Genomic DNA, 18,543 nt, shown 5'->3' on the forward strand with positions numbered 1-18,543 from the left:
CCCCCCCCCCCCCCCCTGTGGATTTAGTCCCCTTTGGAAGCTTGGAAAAGTAAATAAGGTGTGTTATCGCTGCCAACATGCCTAACTCCCAACTTCCTGGTTCATTTTGACTGTCAGGACTGTCCCTCCTTGTCACAGTCACCAGATATCAGAGCCTCTGTTAATAATTACCATCGCCACACAGTCGTCCCAGTGGCACTTTGGCCTCCACGCTGCAGTGTGTTTGCTGCTTCCATGTTTTTTTTTTTATTCCTGAGATGATGCAGAGACAAAAACTGTGTCCGTAATAATGATTTTATTGACCGTTTCCCCTCAGCCATGCTGTTCCATGCCGTTAGGTCACTGCACAATTGTCCACCAGATAAAGTGTGAAAACTAAAAGGACACCAGGAAGATGTGGGCTGCCGACTGGTAAAGATAAAGAGTTGATGTTGCGAGCTGCGCTACGGGCTCGAGGGAACCGTTACCTGGCAACCAGGAGATCCCAGTTCCTTGTGTGTGTGTGTGTGTGTGTTGTTTGTGCACGGCAATTTCCAGCAACGCTTGCGGACGGTGTTCTTCACCAGCACAACAAAGCATCACAGGGAGATGACAAGTGAAGTCAGCATCACGTGCATCTCGGCCTGTCTCGTGCCCTTCACGCCTGCCCTCTCACCTTTCTGCCTGCACTGTGTTTCTGCAGGGCGGGTGTCTCTGGTACGAGTCACCGACCTGAGGCTGGAGGACCTGCAGCTGGATGACGGGGGCTCGTACGAGTGTCGAATCCTCTTACTGGATGAACCCACAGATGAGCTGCAGAACGGCACCTGGACTCTGCTTTCTGTAACCGGTGAGGTCTATCAAGCAGTGCGTGTTTGTTTTGTTTTCTTCATACGACAAAGTCAGTGATCCTGATGTCAACAAAAGATGATTAATACTAATTAATAAAATTGATGAACAGCATTCAGTCTGGATGTATAAGCCAAGAGCCCAGAATAGATCACTTTTACTTCTCAATTCAATTAATTTTGTAGAGCCCAAAATCACAAATTTGCCTCAGAGGGCTTTACAATCTGTACACGTGCGACATCCTCTCTCCCGGGACCCTCACATCACAGAATGAACAACATAACAGAGTTACAACACATTAAATGCCCATGACAGAAATTATTCATATGAGAGTAGCAAGCAGAATAATGATGGAACAATTACAACTGCTAGTATAAACAGCAGAAGAGGGTATAGTAGATATAACGATAACAAAAGCAGTAATGGTATCGGCAATACCAGCCAATGCGACTACTAATAATAATAATGATAGGAGCAGTGGGTGTTGGGCAGGACCACAGCAGGAGGCAATACCATAGTCCAGATACAACCATGATTCATGGAAACCTGCGTCTTCTCAGTGATAACCCCTGTGTAGGGCTCAGTATTAGTTTGTCTACCCAGCATCCAGCACCAAACGTGATCTGTGTTCGATGAACCGCGGCCTGTAAAGCTCTGCTGCGGACGACCAGGCAGCGACCTCCTGTTTTGAGGAGTGAAAGTGTCTTGAACTTGCATTCTTTCAAATGGCCATCAGGGGGTGACAGCAAAAAGAAGTCAGATTGTATAGAAGTCTATGAGAAAATGACTCTACTTGTCTCTTGATTTATTACCTCAGTAAACATTGTAAACATGAGTTTATGGTCCCAATCTCTAGTTACAAGTCTTCTTCAATACAGCATGATGTTCATTTAGTCAATTATGGTCCATTTTGAGTCAAAAAGACCATAGCGACAGCCAAAACGCCAAACTCAAGGCTTCAAAACGGCAGTTCACAAAGCAATGGCTGACGTCACAATGACTACGTCTGCTTCTTATATACAGTCTATTGCGGACGACACGCTCAAGTCCACGGAACATTGAAGATCCGTCCCCCCTGCTGCACAGAGCGCTGTTCACTTGTTTATTCAAAGGTAATCCCCTGTAATACGCCTGGCAAGTTTGAAGTAGATTGGATGAGCCGTTCCTGAAATATGAGAAGAACACACAGACAGACGGACGGTGATCCCTTGCTTTACAGTTGGATAATAATTGATGAGACTTGTCCTTTATGGTCAGGTTTTATCCCTTTCACAGCAACTACATGTCATTTTCAGACTTGTAATGTCTGTAATTGTACTCACCATCCCAATTAAGTTCAACTGCTCTACTTCCCCAAATGTCTTCTTGATTATCTTTTTCTTTGTTTGTCAAAGAGCACACTACTCTTGCGAGATCATTATCCGGATTGTTGTGTGAACAGAGTTATGACATTAACGTCTGAGAAAATCTATTGATTGCTTTAGTTGAAAGTCTGATTTGAAGGTGAATTTTTAACAAAAAATCTTCTGTATCAACTTCTTCACATCTAGTCTTTTATTTAATTTATTCTGTAAAGCGCTGCTTGTTTCCTGACAGGTGCTGTATGTACACCACTTAAATCTAAACTTTTTTTTTTTTTTGAAAAAGTTGGCAAAATAAACTTCTTGTCAGAAGACTTTAGGAGAACTTTTGACTTTCCTCACGTACATTTTCTGAACCGACCATAGTTATCACCAGTCGTCATGTATTGATAGGTTTAAATAATACATCTAAATATGAAATATGCATCATTACTTTTTTCTGCTTTGAAGTTTATCCGTATTTTGGGAAAAACCTTTGCCATGACACACACACACACACACACACACACAAACATACAGAACAAAGTAGCAGCGCGCGCTGCAGATCAAAGCGAGGTGAGACAGTTTCACAGAGCTGGTCTGTGTGCGTCAGATCGTAGATTATGTCTGTGTATTTCAGGCCTTGGATGTAACATCACTGACATGCCCTGCAGGTACGCTCATCACATCCTATTGTTTGCACTCTGCCTCAACATTTGAGAGTGTTGGTGGCCTCCAGGCTGGAAAGGCAGAAGTAAATCTTCTTTACATGCTGAAGCTTATATCTTATAGGGACCCAGAGTAAGTATTCGGCAGGTGGTTTTCTAATTACACACCAGAGGTTCCCCGGGTCTCTCCTGTGTACAGACAATGAAACAAACATCTCAAGCTGTAAACCAGATAAGAAAAGAAAAATTACTCTGATTATTGCAAAAACAAAAACACTGAAGCCGTTTTCTCTGGTTATTTATTGTGCGAAGGTACAATAAGGGTACGAGTCAGAATAATTGTAATAGAATGTTGAAGTTGCAATGGGTTTGTTTTTGTTTGGAGTTGGAAGTTAAAAGAAAAAGGCTCTCCGTATGTTCTCTGATGAGATCTGAGACTTAAAGTGGCAGCAAAACGTTCGCGTTCGCAGATCTGAAAGCGGCGTAACTGACATTTTCACTTCGGTATATGAAATAATAATGTACCCTAATGTCGGTATACTGAGCACAGGCTTCCGCTGTTGAATAAACTATAGCTATATAAAGATGAGGAATGAGGGAGACAAAAGACGTTTTGCCTGCTAGTCCGGCTTTTGTCTTTGCAGGGTTTTTCTTATCTTGGAGACAGCTTTAGATTTCTCTCCGTATCTAACATTAGAGTTTCTTTCACCTAAATTCACCTTTATTTGAAGAACCACATTTCCAAATGTAGGTTTATTTTTATAGAAAATCTTGGGTTATTCATCTTAAACAGTAGGCGGTTATATAGATGTATAGAAGACGATGTAAGATTTAGTTAAATGTTCACCTTAATACTTTGTTCCATAGCTCCACCCACCTTCACTGAAGCCCCGCCTCCTGTGATGGAGGCTCTGGTTGGAAGTCGCCTCTCTCTTGCCTGTGTTGCTGTTGGCAACCCCACCCCAACCATCTCTTGGCTAAAAGATGGCAGTGTGATTCCAAGAATAAATTATCAGGTTTGTTCTTACAATTGTGAAGGCATTGATGTATGAATAAATGGACTTATTTTCATATGTATCTGGCTCTATCCACTATACATCTGCTGTGTCTTCTGTTTGTACTGTTTCCAGTAGCATATATTAGCAAAATTACCAAAATGCATGCCACTTGTCAACCTGCCCCCTCTCCATCCCATTATTAGCAGAGTGAGTGCAGGGGTGGAATATCAGAATATGTTAGTCCAGCATTCCTGATTCTCTGATCCTGATATCTGAGTGAGGTTTGTGCGAGTCAGAGTCTGTGTCCCCGACCAACTGCTCGTAGAAATGTGAAATGTGCCAAGAAGCCCCAAATACAAGCTGCTTTTTGAAGTGGTCACAATCAAAAAAACTTCAGAAAACACTGTTTTAATGTTCAGCATTTAAAATCTCAATCTGCAAAGGAACTAGTAACTGTAGTCGTAAAGTACTTCAAAATGTTTTTTAAGTACAGTACTTGAGTAAATGTAGTTTAATTTGTACATATCGTATGTATGCAGGTATCTGTTTATCACAGGTGCAGTATGTGTGTGTACCTGTCTGGCTGTCTGTAAATATACCCATGTATTGAATCATCCACCTTCATCATATTTACCAGGACGGAGTCTTATCTCTGCGAGCAGTGAGCATGCAGTCAGCAGGACAGTACACCTGCCACGCCTCCAACTCTGAGGGAAACGTGACTCGCATGACCAAAATGAAGATCAAAGGTCAGTTGCTGCCTGCCTGCCTGTCCTGTCTGTTTTCCTGTCCCGTCAGTCTGCGAGCGCTGCCTGCAAGTTCGTTCAGTGTCTGTGCGCCTGACTGGCAGCGTGCCGCCGCCATTTACATCTCTGTGTTTCTCCGTCTTGCATCATATGACCGAGCGGTAACAGAAACTTGAACTGAATTCTTCAACTCTGGTTCTGTCCCTGTACAGATGATACTGATATCACGATATGAGACGGGTTCTCCTCCGGGGATGTTAGGGCTGGCTTTATTGTGTTTAGCTCAATTTCAAGGCTGCATTTCAGAGGAGCTTGTCGAGGCCGCTGCAGCTGAAATATATTAAATATATTTGTTCAGTCAACAAATTCACATCAATGATGATTTAGTTTGTAAACACAATCCTGGTTGAGTGGGAAATGCGCATTTCTCTTGAGGTATATGGTCAAAAATGTATCATGAGATTTAATGTTTTTTTTAATTTTGACAGATTCACTTACAGATTTACAAAAAAATAAGCGTCCAATGTAAGGACGAATGCGTGTAGAATATGCCACTGTGTGTCATAGGATTACACCGACTCAGCAGCAGTGCATAATACATTGTGGAATGTATTTCTGACTCCTTCCTGCACTCCTACTCCTCCACCTACTGATGATTTTCTCCGGAGAACCAGGACTCGTCTGGAGCGTGGTGCGTGGTGAAAATATTTCGTTTTTGGCATCGCGTTCCCCTGAGGTTTCACTTCATTTTGGAATCTCTTTAGCCACAGTGGTCCCATATTTGAATAATAATCACCATGAGCTCACGCTGCCTTAATACCGCTCGGTCGAAGTTAACATTAACTGAGCTTTTGGCTGCGTTTGTGCGCAGCGGTTGCCACATGGATGGATTATAGGATACTAACAGCTATGTGGATGAAGTCAGACTAAAAGCTTTAAGTAACCTCTAAACTGTCGCCCATGCATATCAAGCATTTTAAGGTCATGAATCTAACCGGTAATGACTGCTGTGGAGGTCATGCGGTTATTTATACATGAATCATGTGGCATGTCAAGCCTCCTTTATTAGCTCTTTGAAAAAAAGGACACGTGCTGGTGTTCGACGCGCTAGAGGGAAGAGATCAATGTGACATTTTAGCTGTCAGGTAGACATTGGTATATTTGACAGCTTAGAGTCTGAGAGATGTTGTGATATAACTTTTTAATTTCGGGAGAGAGGAGGGGGGTTCATTGGCAGTTGTTCTATCGGTCACTTGCCATACAAATTGAAAATCATGATTCTAAAAGCCGTAGCTCATTCTCTCACAACACAATATTCTTGTTGCTTCAATGGTAATTTGGGATTTGTCAACCTGGACCCTATTTTCACATGTTTTTGTGACTAATGGGCAAAACTTTTCTCAGTTCAAAAAGAGTGCCGGTGTTAGAATTTTGTTGGAGAACAGAAAGCGTAGCTTAGCGTTATATAGAAAGATTTTGGCTGAACATTTAGCTGATTTCGACGGCGTGGATGAGCCTGTCAGTGGGGAAAAAACCAGTACATTGATGGTGAGGAGTTGCCCCGAGCGATTACACTACAGCCTGTTTAACAGCTTTTCTTTACAGCGCTCTCCCTCAATACCCGACCAATTCCAGCAAAACGCTGTCCCCATTAGTCACCTGGACACAAAATCATGGGAAGATATGGGTTGAAAAATACAGAAGTTACCCTTGGACCGAGTGACTTTTCCTTTCACGGCGTTACTCCATCAATGTATAAATCCTCACATGTGAAATATTGCACCCAACCAATCTAACCTTTCAAAACACACGTGTCTCATATTTTCATTTATTTCATCTAGCGTTATCTTAATGCCACTAGAACTGATAAGAGGGGAATCTTCAGATTCAGATAACATGGTCATCCTCGAGCTTTAGTATGACTGATGATTCTGAGGTACAGCATGATAATCTGCATCTGAGGTACAGCATGATAAAGGTTACGCTGCGGTATGGTCGGTAAGTCAGACTTGCATCATATTTTACACCTGGTTCCAGTTTAATGTCTCTGTGTAATATGTTGCGTCTATCACCATGAGTCGTCATCATCACGAGTTGATGCAATATAAAAGGGGAGTAATGGGTAGAATGTAAGATATTAAGATGGATTCATTTATATCTTGTGTTTGTTTAAATGGATTGTGTGTCTTTTACCCTCTTTTACCAGCGCTTACTGTGAGTAGGGCCAAGAAAGAGGAAATCTGTGAATAGACTGTTGAAACTGGTGTTTGTGCAACATGAGCTCAATCAGTTGGGTGTAGAAGATATTTGATTTGTTATTACGGGTGTTGAAGTCTCAATGAGAAATGACATGATGCAGACATTTGACTGTCTTGACTGAAGCAATTAGGGACATGTCATTTTGAACTCGGTGATAGATCAATCTGCACATAAAATGTTGATTGGTCCTGACGTTGAGATATTTTTGAGCTATTTTGTGACACTTTAGAGACAGAATGGTTCAAAAGACTAATCAATAAATGAATCAATAAGGAAAATAGTGGTTAACTGCTGGCCTTTTTGTGAATATAATTAATGTGATGTCTTTTGTAACCTGCCTCCCACTAGGTCCACCTGTTATTGTCGTCCCTCCCACAAGCACCTCTCTCAACAAGTCCCAGAATGCACTTCTCCGGTGCCAGGCGGTGGCCGACCCCCCCAACATGACCTACGTGTGGCAGAGAGGAGGCGAGAACGTCCATCACATAGAGTGAGTGAAGTCGTTGACCCTTTGTTCCCAAGCCGTCCAATTACACACATTTGATGTTTTATGCGGTGCGTTTCGGCAGGTAGGGTGAAAGTGTTTGCCTTTTGAGTGGTTTCCCCTTTTCTGTTTTTAAAGTGGTTACGTTTAATTCAAATCTAACCATGCACATTTCACGGTAGAGAGCAAAAACCAAACGTTTCACAGAGAGGAGATGAGAAATAAGATCAACAGAAAGAGATGCAACACAACAGTGGAAAGGTGAAATAAACAAAGGATATTCAGGAAGATCAGTCGGATTGACTTTGTAATTACAAAGATAAAGATAAAATAACAACATTTTGTTCAAAAATAAACAAACCCTCTCCCATAAAGTCTTCTTGCTGTTCCAGAGGTGAGATCTATAGAGACTAAACTGTACTTCTTTATATCCACACAAGCTAAAATCTTCCAGTCAAATGAACCTCCTCACAGGTCTAGGTTTTATTCCATGCAGCTACAGTACATGAGAGCCAGCCCCAGTAGACCAGATGGATCTAGAAGAGACGTTTCTTACAAGCCTGTCTGACATGTACTCCTGCGCCGGTCCACTGAAGGATTTGATAACATAAAAGTTCTTCTAAAACTGACATGGAGAAAGGGGAGAGATGTTAAAAACTTCCCTTTCGGTCTGAAAAAGTCAACTGAAGTCAATTTATTTATGAAACTCTTGACGCTGCTGGGGCATACTTTGCACGTAGGAAAGTCCCTCCAAAGCGGGATTGCTTTTTCAGCCGTGAGTTTGCTGACTTTGGCTTGGGCTAAAATAGCAACACTTAGCTGGCAACTGTAAGATACACACCCCCTTAGCTTTTGGTTATGCGAAAAGACACAGCGGAGTGTCTGTCCCCCGGGTGTGTCTATGGGGACTCCTGCTGCGGTTGCCACGGTACTTAGGCACAAAGTAAAACATTTAAAGAGACAATCTTTCCCTCATTGTTCAATTTGTGTTTTAAAAAAAATGATAATTTATGAAATCGTTTTACTTTTCAATTGGAGTTCAGTGTTTTCCACACTGCGTTTTAACACTGCGTACATTAGCCTGACGGCTAGCAGACTTTTTTCTCATTCGTAGCTCCCCTACTCTTATTTGGTTTAAGTGCATCTCCCGACAGAGCTCCTTGGTTGAATTTCTCTGCCTAACATTGCTGAAACAGAACAACTAATATTGGTCGCGGGAGCAACAAGTTAAGCCGACTGCCGAGTGTTTGAATGCAGCCTCTCCGCTCGGCAGCGGGAACACGGAGATCAGGGGAGAGGGGAGCAACTAGCGCGGCACTAAACAGTAAAACGTAGTGAAGACTGCTGAAAGGAAACTAGTGTACCTAAGTTGGGTAAATAAAACAGGGGGTGGGTCTCCTCCGAGGGAATGGTAGGGGAAACACTGGAGTTAAGTTGTGGCTGCACAAAATGTTCTCACAGGCCAATACACATCTAAAGGCCCTGTTAGACAACTCAAAATTGAGAGGTTTCTTTGGTATACCAGAAAAACAGACATTTGGGGTGGGGGGGGGGGGGGGGAGAGAGAGAGAGAGAGAGAGAATCCCCATGAGGATAAAAGGTGTGTTTTTTTTTTTGCTACTTTTTGTAAAGTTCAAATCGGCATTAAAAAAAAACACACCTAGGTTACTGGCTGTGGGCTTGACATTTTGTTACCGGGGATTTATAAAAAGCGCAGCTTCTCTTATTCGGATTTTTGCACCTCAGTTGAAGGCATTTCAACATCATATCAACTAGAAGTCAACAAGTTGTGTATCGTCTGTTGTTGAAAGTACATGGCTATGGAAGCACGTGTTGTCCCAGTGGCACTGTCTGAAGAATGAAGGTTGCAGATGCCCAAAGTCGATGCACAATAATTGATATTCGCTGGAAAATCTAATGAAAGTAGTGATTCTAATTCAGCAAATCAATGTCGAGGTGCATCACCACATCGATGCAAAAACATAATGACTTAATGTCCTTGTGTTTTGTATTTTTTTTTTTGATTAATTGTATATTCTATGTATGTACATTGAGAGCAATGTGAAAACCGGAGTCCAATTCCATGTATGCGTCACTAGATAAATGACTCTTTGTCATGTTAAAGCAGTGACACAAGCCCACAGGGAAGTATCAGCCACCTCTGTTACAGCTCATTGGCTTTCTTTTTCGGCACATGTACTGTGTGATATGGTGTAATCCAGAGATAAAATAAGAGTGAACATTGTTTTTGGCTTCTCATTGACCCAAATGGCCAAAAACAACCCGGGCTTAGTAAAGACAATATGTGATAGTATCTGCCAAAAGGACACATAGAATACAAACATAAGTAAGATACAGGAAAAAAGAAAGCTTGCTACTTTAAATAAAACTGTTGAAGCACTGACTGAGCTTCTCTGTAGGAGAGGCTTCACAAGAGCAGTGTTCAGTTCCAGAATGAAGATCAGAGTGAGCGGAGGATGGTTGATGATTGCCATGAATGATTGAGCACTCTCTTAGGAAACAGTGGCTGGGTTAGGGTCAGTTGAGCAGGTGGAGGGCTTAATTAGCATTACTTCCCCTCCTGAGCGTTTCTCCATCGCACGTATCGTTGTTCATCACAGCTACACTCCGGTTAATACTCAACCTGATTCGGATGAAGACAAAAGTTTCTGAGAGGCTTTTTGGAGCTACTCTGCTGTTAACAGCTGAGTAGCGCACACTGGGATTATTCTTATTACCTGCTGTGAATTTTCAGAAACAAGCTCTTTTATAATTGCTTTGTTAAAAATAGTGTAGTGCTCTTTGAGAATGTCAAAACCGACTTTCAGTTTGGTTTTTTTCCATTTACTCTCAGTATCCTGCAGTTTTTTTAGGTTCAAAATATCCTCAATTCCATGCCGGTGTTGGGTTTTGAAGTTGTCTTCCTTGCACATGTAGAGTTTATTATAAAACATGATATAATATCATAGGAACAGGGAACTATTGGAGGGTGTACATTATTATTATGCTTACAGCTAGAAAGGGAGGAAGAAATCCTGCTGAGCAGCCCTGACATTTATACAGCTACAATTGCATCTTGTGGCAAAAGTGTGTAACAAAATTGATAGAAAAGCTGATATGCTGGGCTGTTTAAAAAAAAAACAAGAAACATCCAAATATGCTTCTACGACTAGGAAAAAGTGAGACAGTAGATGTGTCCTAAAACTAAATCAGTGCGCTAAACCAGCCTTAAAAGCTCTGCTGAGCTGCAGGGTTGGTGATAATTCTTATAATAAACCCCCTTTAACGTCAGTCATTTGATTCATCGTTGATATGAAAATATTGGTAAGTGGAGTTTGAATACAAGCAGCATTCAGTAACACATTAGTGTGGAGAAATATCCAGGTCGGTGACAGTACGTGAATCATTTGACCTGTATGGTAATTAGCTTGAATGTGTGACTGTGAGTCATCCCACAAACATGTACTGTCAGTGTGCTTGTGTAACCTGTTCGTAAGGTGTTAAGACTCCTCTGGGTTTTTTTAGTGGTTTGTCTTTAAATGTAAGAATGTATAAAATGAGTGGGTACTCCTCCTCCCACTCCAACTGAAGCAAAATGAAATTTCCTTAACCTCGATCTGCACACAGCGGTGAATAACTCGCAGGGAAAAAAACAAAAAAAAACCTCCTACACTATTGATGCGCCGAGAGACTCGACTATAATGGAAGAGCTGAATTACCTCTCACTGTTATTCTGAAGGAGCTGGTGTGTTCTTTGCATATTGAAGAATTCCCGTGTGTGTGTGTGAGGGTTTTTTTTTTTTTTTTTTTTTCTCTCTCGAGGTCTCTGAAGTCACGAGTGAAGATCATGGTAGATGGAACTCTACTCATCTCCCATCTCATCCCCGAGGATTCTGGGAACTACACCTGCATGCCGACCAACGGCCTGCTGAACCCGCCGACGGCCTCCGCCAACCTCACAGTGATGCGTATGTTTCCGTCTGTAGTCGTGAGCCTTCAAAATAAATCAAATACTTCTGCTTTTTTTCCATTTCTCCACACTTTCAACACATCGTGGTTCAACTATGAACTCTACAATCGTTTTTTTATGTTTTTGGCTTCTTGGCTCTGTTTCACCTATAACCACGCCCATCGGTGATGTCACAGTGTGCTGACACGCCCTAAAGTACACTTCTGCATCACTGCAGCAAAGTGAAAAGTTAAACCGCTGGAGTTCAGCAAAGACAAGACTGTGTTCAGTTGCTTTTTAACTCAAGTTAATCTTCTTGCCGTTGCTATAAAGACACTATGAATAAATGCAGAGAGGACCGTTGGCAAAGAACCACAGGCACCTTAAAGTGCCTCTTTCCTCAAAGAGGCAGGAGGCAGTATGAGAGTAATCGCTAACACTATTAAGAGCTTTTTCATAAAGCTGAAAGTCCTTGATGATAGAAAGAGACGGGTAGGAGTGGCCAGTAACTCTCAATGCAGTCTCTAACCATCATCTCTAATGCAGTGGCTTCAGCTGTAGTCACGGCAACCAATTAAACTGTCGGAGAGAAAGTTATCAAACGGTTTAATTTCACACGTCAGAAATGGGAAATATCGAATGTGTGAAATTGAACCGTAGCTGCCTTTTGAAAATCCAACTTTTTTCCTATGTCTTCAGGAAACGTTTTTGGTGAGCCCACTTAATCATTTCGGAAAAATTGCTTTGCCATTTAAATTAGCGGAGATTACGGTGCCAAAACTATATATGTATGAATTATATTCATATCTGTGATTGACATATAGAAAAACAAACATTTTTTGTGGTTGTCAGCTAATCAGAATTGAAAATAGAAGCCTGTTTGTTCACAAATGTAAACAAGCCTATAACAGCATCAGATAACTGTTCCTGTTTAACGGTAATCAGTGTATTAAACGGCATGTTAATCCGCTTGGAAGTGACGGTAGCAAGTCCCACTCATGCGTTTCTTTATCTTGTGGTCGGCCTATTGTCACAGATTGTTCGGTGGTACAATTCACTGTTGTTTTTAGTTCATTGGAAATCCTTCAGACACCGTCAGTCAGCTGTAAATACAAGCAGCAGCACCTGTGACAAAAAGAGTAGACTCACAGAAAATTGGTTTCAGCAAAACAATCTGTTCTCAAAATGAATCGGAAGTTATGGATCGTCGTACAGTTTATTTGCACCAGTACTTCCCCTGGCATCGTGGCAGTTCTTACAAAGTAAACTATTTCCATTTCTTTCCTCTGCTCAGACCCGGCCCAGGCTCTCCCAATGCCGCAGCAGGTGTACCTCCCCGCAGGTATGGAGGGCGTGGTCACCTGCCCAGCGGCGGCTCAGCCTCCGCTGCTCCGGGTGGATTGGACAAAAGATGGAGAACCACTTGACCTGTCCTTGGTAATAAAAAGTCTAATTTTCCACGGAGGTCGCTGTCACCACGATAGTGCCAGACCTTTACTGTGTGTCCAAATTCAAATTTCTGTCCCCGGCTAGCACCGCCACTCTTATTTATTGATTCCTGATACTGCAAACATCACAGGGCACCATTTCCTTTTTAGCAGTGAAATGTCAGAGCCCATGCTGCTGACTACAGCCATCTGTGAGCGGCCGTCAGCAGCTCATCATGCAAAAGCTCTTCTAACAATCGGCCCACCCAACGTCGCCGGCGGAACCGCAGGGAAACCTTTTTCTTGCTGTTCCAGTGTGAAGACCGAGGTGGACGTTACATGTATTTTTTTGCAGGCGTTTTTAATGGGACGTTTTTCGTCTGTCCGGTGATGGAAATATCCTTTCAGCTTTTCAATTGGGCAGTCATTGAACCACATACATCTTAAAGGACAGGGATGGTCAGTGCAATCTTAAAAGCTTTTGAAGCAATCCCCGAGGAACTCCTTACTGTCCGTGGCTCTCTCCTTTTTTTTTTCTTTTTTCACTTCCACCTCAATCTACTGGTCACTGCGTCTGAGGGATGGCTATAGGATCGTTATAGATGAGGGGCAGGGGGTGGGACTTCTCAGCAGTGGACACAAGATTTTATTTTAACCCTTTTCGTTCTCTCGGATCGCAAAACCATATTTGAACGCACTTCTGTTTCAAAACAAGAGCTCAGGGTGGCAGTTTTAAAACCATTGTCTTTTGATCCACCCACTTCGTCCTCCTCCCCCATCCCATGCTGGGTTGATAGCCCCCCCCCCTTACACTTAGTTGTGAGCGATGGACATGTCGTCGGATGTGACACGCCACAGGAAATGTGATACATTCCTGTAGTGCGGGGACGCTGGCGTCGGAGTCCGGCTGTTATTCTGCCAATTATTCCAATTCCACGCTGGATGTCTCAAGCTCTCATACACCCATTAATACTTTCTCGCAGCCTCATTCTGGGGAGGATAATAGCAGTTATTGACTTCATTAAAGGGAGTGGGAACCTTTTTGCACAGTCAAAGCACAACACGAGCCCACTGCTGCGGCTGATTGACACGGAAATTTAGTGTTTTTTAATGCAAAAAGTGATGTTTGGGGGAAGCACTTCAGAGCATTTCTGTTGTGTGTGTGTAGCGATTCACTTAAGAATGATAAATGGAATACCCCAAACGTTGAAGAAAAAAAAAAAATTTGAACAGACCACTATCTTTTACGTGTACTTTAGATATCATCTTGTAAAAGCTGCGACAACATAGAGAAGTTTGGAAATAATCCTCCAGTGGGGACTCAAGTACTGAGCCTCTTCATGACTATGATGGGCAGATATCAAAAAAATTATGTCTGTTAAAATTCTTCACACACAGCTGAGGAGCTTACACACGTATGGGCTTATTTCCTGCCTCGTCCAAATTTTGTTTTTTTTCCTGCCATTAATGCTTTGAATATCATTCAGAACAGCATGTGCAGGCCTTTTCTATGCAGCAGCCAGAGTGGTTTGAGTATTGTGTATTTCTTTCAGTATCCAGGATGGACCTTGACACCCGAGGGCTCTTTGTTCATGACCACAGTCAATGACGATACAGCAGGCGTGTACACGTGTACCCCGTACAACAGCTACGGCAGCATGGGTTCATCTGAGCCAACGGACGTTATCCTACAGGTCAGTGTGCGCTATGGGGGTCTCCACTGGGTCGCTCAGCGGAGACGAGCTGTGCGTGTCATTTAAAAAGACTCACTGTTCAAAGCTCACAAACCTGCCACTGAGTCTGTCCTTGTAGTTCTGCTAAACTGTCTATTTCGACCACCGTGTGCACATTTTTAATTGGTCACAACTGCAGCCGTCACGGCGAATTCAAAACTTATCAGAAACGACATTTTATTGACCTTTTCACTCCTGACATCTGAGCCCTCTGGCATTAATAGAAGTCAACTCAGACTCACTACAGTGGCTCCACTATTGGAGAGCTAATTGTGCGGCTAATCCTTTTGTTATTAAGATAATCAAAGCGGCAGTAATCCGGTCTTTAAAAGACATTGTTGCCATTGCTGCAATCTCCTTGGTTTTCGCTATATTGCTTTGGACATCCACAGGACCCCCCGTCATTCAGCGTCGCTCCAGAGAAGCAGTACAGACAGGAGGCTGGTAGAACCCTGCTCATCCCCTGTCAAGGAAGCAAGGACCCCACAATTAAAGTGACCTGGAGCAAGGTAAATTGTCCAGCATAGGTGATTCAAGTGGTCCTGTTTTGTTCATGGCGCTGCAAATGCTTAGAAGGTGGTTTGTTTTGTCTTGTTGTATGGTTACCCTTTTGCACTATTCAAAACTTAGAGGAATATGTGTTTGAAATGGGTTTTAATTCCTACAGTATTCATCCAGTCTGGTTGTCTACACCTGCTGAAAATAATAATTTAGCAGGAAAAAAAAAAAAGAAGATTTTCCAAGGTCTAATTGTGTCTCTTGGTATACGAAATATATGCTAAAAGATATCACTGGTAGGTATTTTTCCAAATCCCTCTCTTTTCTCTTCCTCGTATAGATAAATGTATTGTATGACATGTGGTTTGGGGCGAGAAGCTAACCCGATCGTGTAAAACTGCACTTGACCGCTAGCAAGTGGGTCGCAGTTTCTAGCAGAGCCATATCATGTGGGAGGTGGTTGTCAGCTGGCAAAAACTTGGTTTACATTACCAATGGAGCGTGTTTGAGGTAGGTGGTTTTGAGGGAGGGGTGGATGGACGCCAACAGTCCTCTACAGCTCTAGGATTTTATTAAATTAAATCCATCTTGTAATTGTACCCCGCCCACATATTCCTTTTCACTTAGAAATACAACACGTTACGTAAGTTATAGTCGCTCCAACTGTTATCTTCGGTGCAACTGTAAGCCGGGCTAAAGATCCTGCTAGTCCACCTAATGGTTGCAACATGCTCTGTACACACAACCTCTGCAGTTCACAATGCGGTCAGTATTCGGTTTTCCATGAAGATTTAGTAAGCAGTTGCTCTGGAAGTCGGCACAGTTAACATCTCATTTTAGCATGCCTAAAGGGTTTCGAATCCAGACACACAGACGATGGGACCAGAATCCATATATGGTATAACAGAGTGATTGTGCAACCTCCGGGTCATTGTAAAAGTGCCTTAAACTTCCATTCTTTCTAATAGCCATCAGAGGACTCCTCTGGTTGCAAAAAGAAGTCTGATTGTATAGAAGTCTATGAGAAAATTACCCGACTTATCACTTTATTTATTATTTCAGTGAATATTGTAAACAAGTTTATGGTCTCAATCGCTAGTTTCAAGTCTTCTGTAATAGAGCATGATGTTGATTTTGTAAGTTGTGGTTCCATTGAGAGTAAAATAGATCATAAAACAGGGTATACCGGCATTGTCCGGTCTGGGAGTTTTCTGCATTTTTGTCTTGCAACTTTAACTCTTTTTCAGTGTTTTCAGCTCATGAAACTAAAGTGTCACCATTTTGTTGCCTAAAAATTGTATTCAGTGTTAGATTGTACTGAGCTCCACCCTTTCTTGTCACTTCTGGTTGTAAAAAGCCAAGATGGCAGACGCAAAAAAACCCCCCAAGGTGGCGACAGGCAAACTGTCGTTAAAACGGCAGTCCACAAACTAATGGGTGACGTAGTGGTGTCTACGTCCACTTCTTCCATACAATCGATGGTAAAAAAACTTGTAGGCGGCACCTATGGCAAATAATGGTGATTGCAGATGCGTTTTTTCGATCACCCTTCCCACAGATCAAAACAGTGTGGCCTTTTCCCAGGGAATGTAGCACAGACGTCCAGTTCGTAATACTTCAAATGCGAGGTTTTTCATCAATGGGTTATAGGTTCAATCACAATTGTGCTTCATTGTGCTCATCTTCCAGATTATTACTTTTAAGGTACTTCTGTATTATTTCAAATCTGCAGTAAAAAAAAATGAAAGAAAACCTGTCACTTGCATATTAGTGCCGCACAAGATGACCTAAAATCGACATCACAATACAATGTCAGACTTACCTTGATAACGCGAAATGTAATGAGAACCTTTTAGCATATATGAATTGTATCTCCTTACTGTGTTGGCTCAGATCTGATTGTTGTTTGGGAGTTTTTGTGAATCAAAATATATTGTTAAATAACAATGAGTAATTTCAGCTAGAGGAGACATCCATTCTGTTAGTAACTTGATATATTTTATTTATCTATCATCGCAGCTGAGCACTCTATATTATGACGGATGAACCGGAGAGTTTTGTCCCATGTGTGAATGATCTTTGTGTTCTCGGTAGGTCGACGTGGCTCGTCGCACTTCATACTCCGTAGAACCCAACGGTTCTCTTCTCCTGCAGCCTCTCACGAAGGACCACCAGGGGGCGTGGGAGTGCAGCGCCGCTAACCGCGTAGCCTCGGTGAAAACCAGCACACAAGTCTTTGTCCTGGGTGAGTGCAAACAGAAGAATACCAAAAAACTGTCGTCCAAATACGTGAGCTGTCCTGACTTTTTTATTTATTTTCTTCAAAATGTTTTCCATATATCTGTGTAAAACCTCTCTAACACATGCCTGTGCCTCCACTCCGCCCCCATCGGATAAATGCGGTACATCTAGAGATGGCCTCTGAACTTCAGCGGCATCAGGTAGTTGAAGTTCTGGCAATTATCCATCAGCTCCTCTCCGTTTCCTTCCATTACAGGAACCAGTCCCCATGCGGCTACCTCTCTGTCCGTCTCTCCAGGGGTGAGGCAGGCCAACGTTTCCTGGGAGGCAGGCTTTGATGGAGGATCAGCGCAGACATTTTCAGTTTGGTGGGTGTAAAGCCTCTCACTTTCTTCCTCTGTAACCATAGCAGCCATCGGTTGCACTGGTATTACTCTATTGATCTCTAGGATGAGGAATTCCTTCATCTGTTATCACCTCTTGGCAGCTACAATAAAAAAACCCCCGCTGCTGCAGACCATGGCTTTATAATGCAGTGGCTATTGCTACACGAGGTTACTGAGAAAATAAGAGCAGAATCTGCACTTTTGTAGTGGCTTAGGAATCCCAGATGAATGTCTGGCGTTTACTTGAAGTGTGGTCCATACGCCAGTGTTGTATAATGAGTGAGAGATGGACAGGGTATGAAGAGGAATGTAAAACTGCAGGCAGCTGGATGAAAATGAACCAGACAGGAATGGGTTCACAATTGTGTTACTGTTGTGTTGTACTACAGTTGTAATATGTGAGAATGATGATCTCAAGAGGCAGGTTATTTTAGTGAAATTAGGTTTTGAAGAAATGGGATTCACTGAACTGTATTTAGAGTTTCCTGTTTGTTTTTTTTATGTCAGAGAGTGCATGATATGATGTACAGAAAACTTCTCCTGATGCGCATCTTAATCGCATTGTAACCTTGGAGCGCTACATCAGATGAAGATGAGATGAGCTATCTTACTCCCTGAGAGGGAACTGGGTCATCGCTTCAGCATCGAAATAAACATAAATGACATTTAAAAAAAACACATAAAAATAGATCAGCCAATCGGTGTAAACAAAAACCCTCTAAAGTCTCAGCTAGTCCGCACTCTGACAGCCTGGCATGTTATGACCGTACAATATTATGAAGCGAAACTCGCTGTTATGAGAATAACAGCTCAACACGAATGTTTTACCATTGACATTTCGGACGCAATGTTTTTTTGTTTTTTTTCTCATAAAGGGGGAAAACTGCAGCAGATAGGTCTTGTGAGCACTCTGTGACTTCCAGCACATGAAATGTTAACGATCATGCAGTTGTGTGGCAGTTGTGAAACCTCCGTGTGTGGATATT

General features: G+C 42.4%; 1 protein-coding gene across 3 annotated transcripts in view; it reads left to right on the forward strand.

Annotated features, from left to right (window-relative positions):
* Nucleotides 1–18,543, forward strand: part of igsf9a (immunoglobulin superfamily, member 9a) — a 42,652-nt gene that overhangs the window by 13,036 nt on the left and 11,073 nt on the right. For all 3 annotated transcript variants that reach the window (XM_031855570.1, XM_031855569.1, XM_031855571.1), the window contains exons 4-13: nt 683–829; nt 3,704–3,852; nt 4,472–4,583; nt 7,188–7,329; nt 11,146–11,291; nt 12,567–12,709; nt 14,253–14,393; nt 14,825–14,941; nt 17,025–17,175; nt 17,428–17,539. In XM_031855570.1, the coding sequence (XP_031711430.1) occupies nt 683–829; nt 3,704–3,852; nt 4,472–4,583; nt 7,188–7,329; nt 11,146–11,291; nt 12,567–12,709; nt 14,253–14,393; nt 14,825–14,941; nt 17,025–17,175; nt 17,428–17,539 (1,360 nt within the window). The remainder of the gene's footprint in view (nt 1–682; nt 830–3,703; nt 3,853–4,471; nt 4,584–7,187; nt 7,330–11,145; nt 11,292–12,566; nt 12,710–14,252; nt 14,394–14,824; nt 14,942–17,024; nt 17,176–17,427; nt 17,540–18,543) is intronic.

The sequence above is a fragment of the Anarrhichthys ocellatus genome, unplaced genomic scaffold (assembly GCF_004355925.1).
Source record: "Anarrhichthys ocellatus isolate YVR2014 unplaced genomic scaffold, GSC_Weel_1.0 scaffold16, whole genome shotgun sequence".
Lineage (NCBI taxonomy): Eukaryota > Metazoa > Chordata > Actinopteri > Perciformes > Anarhichadidae > Anarrhichthys > Anarrhichthys ocellatus.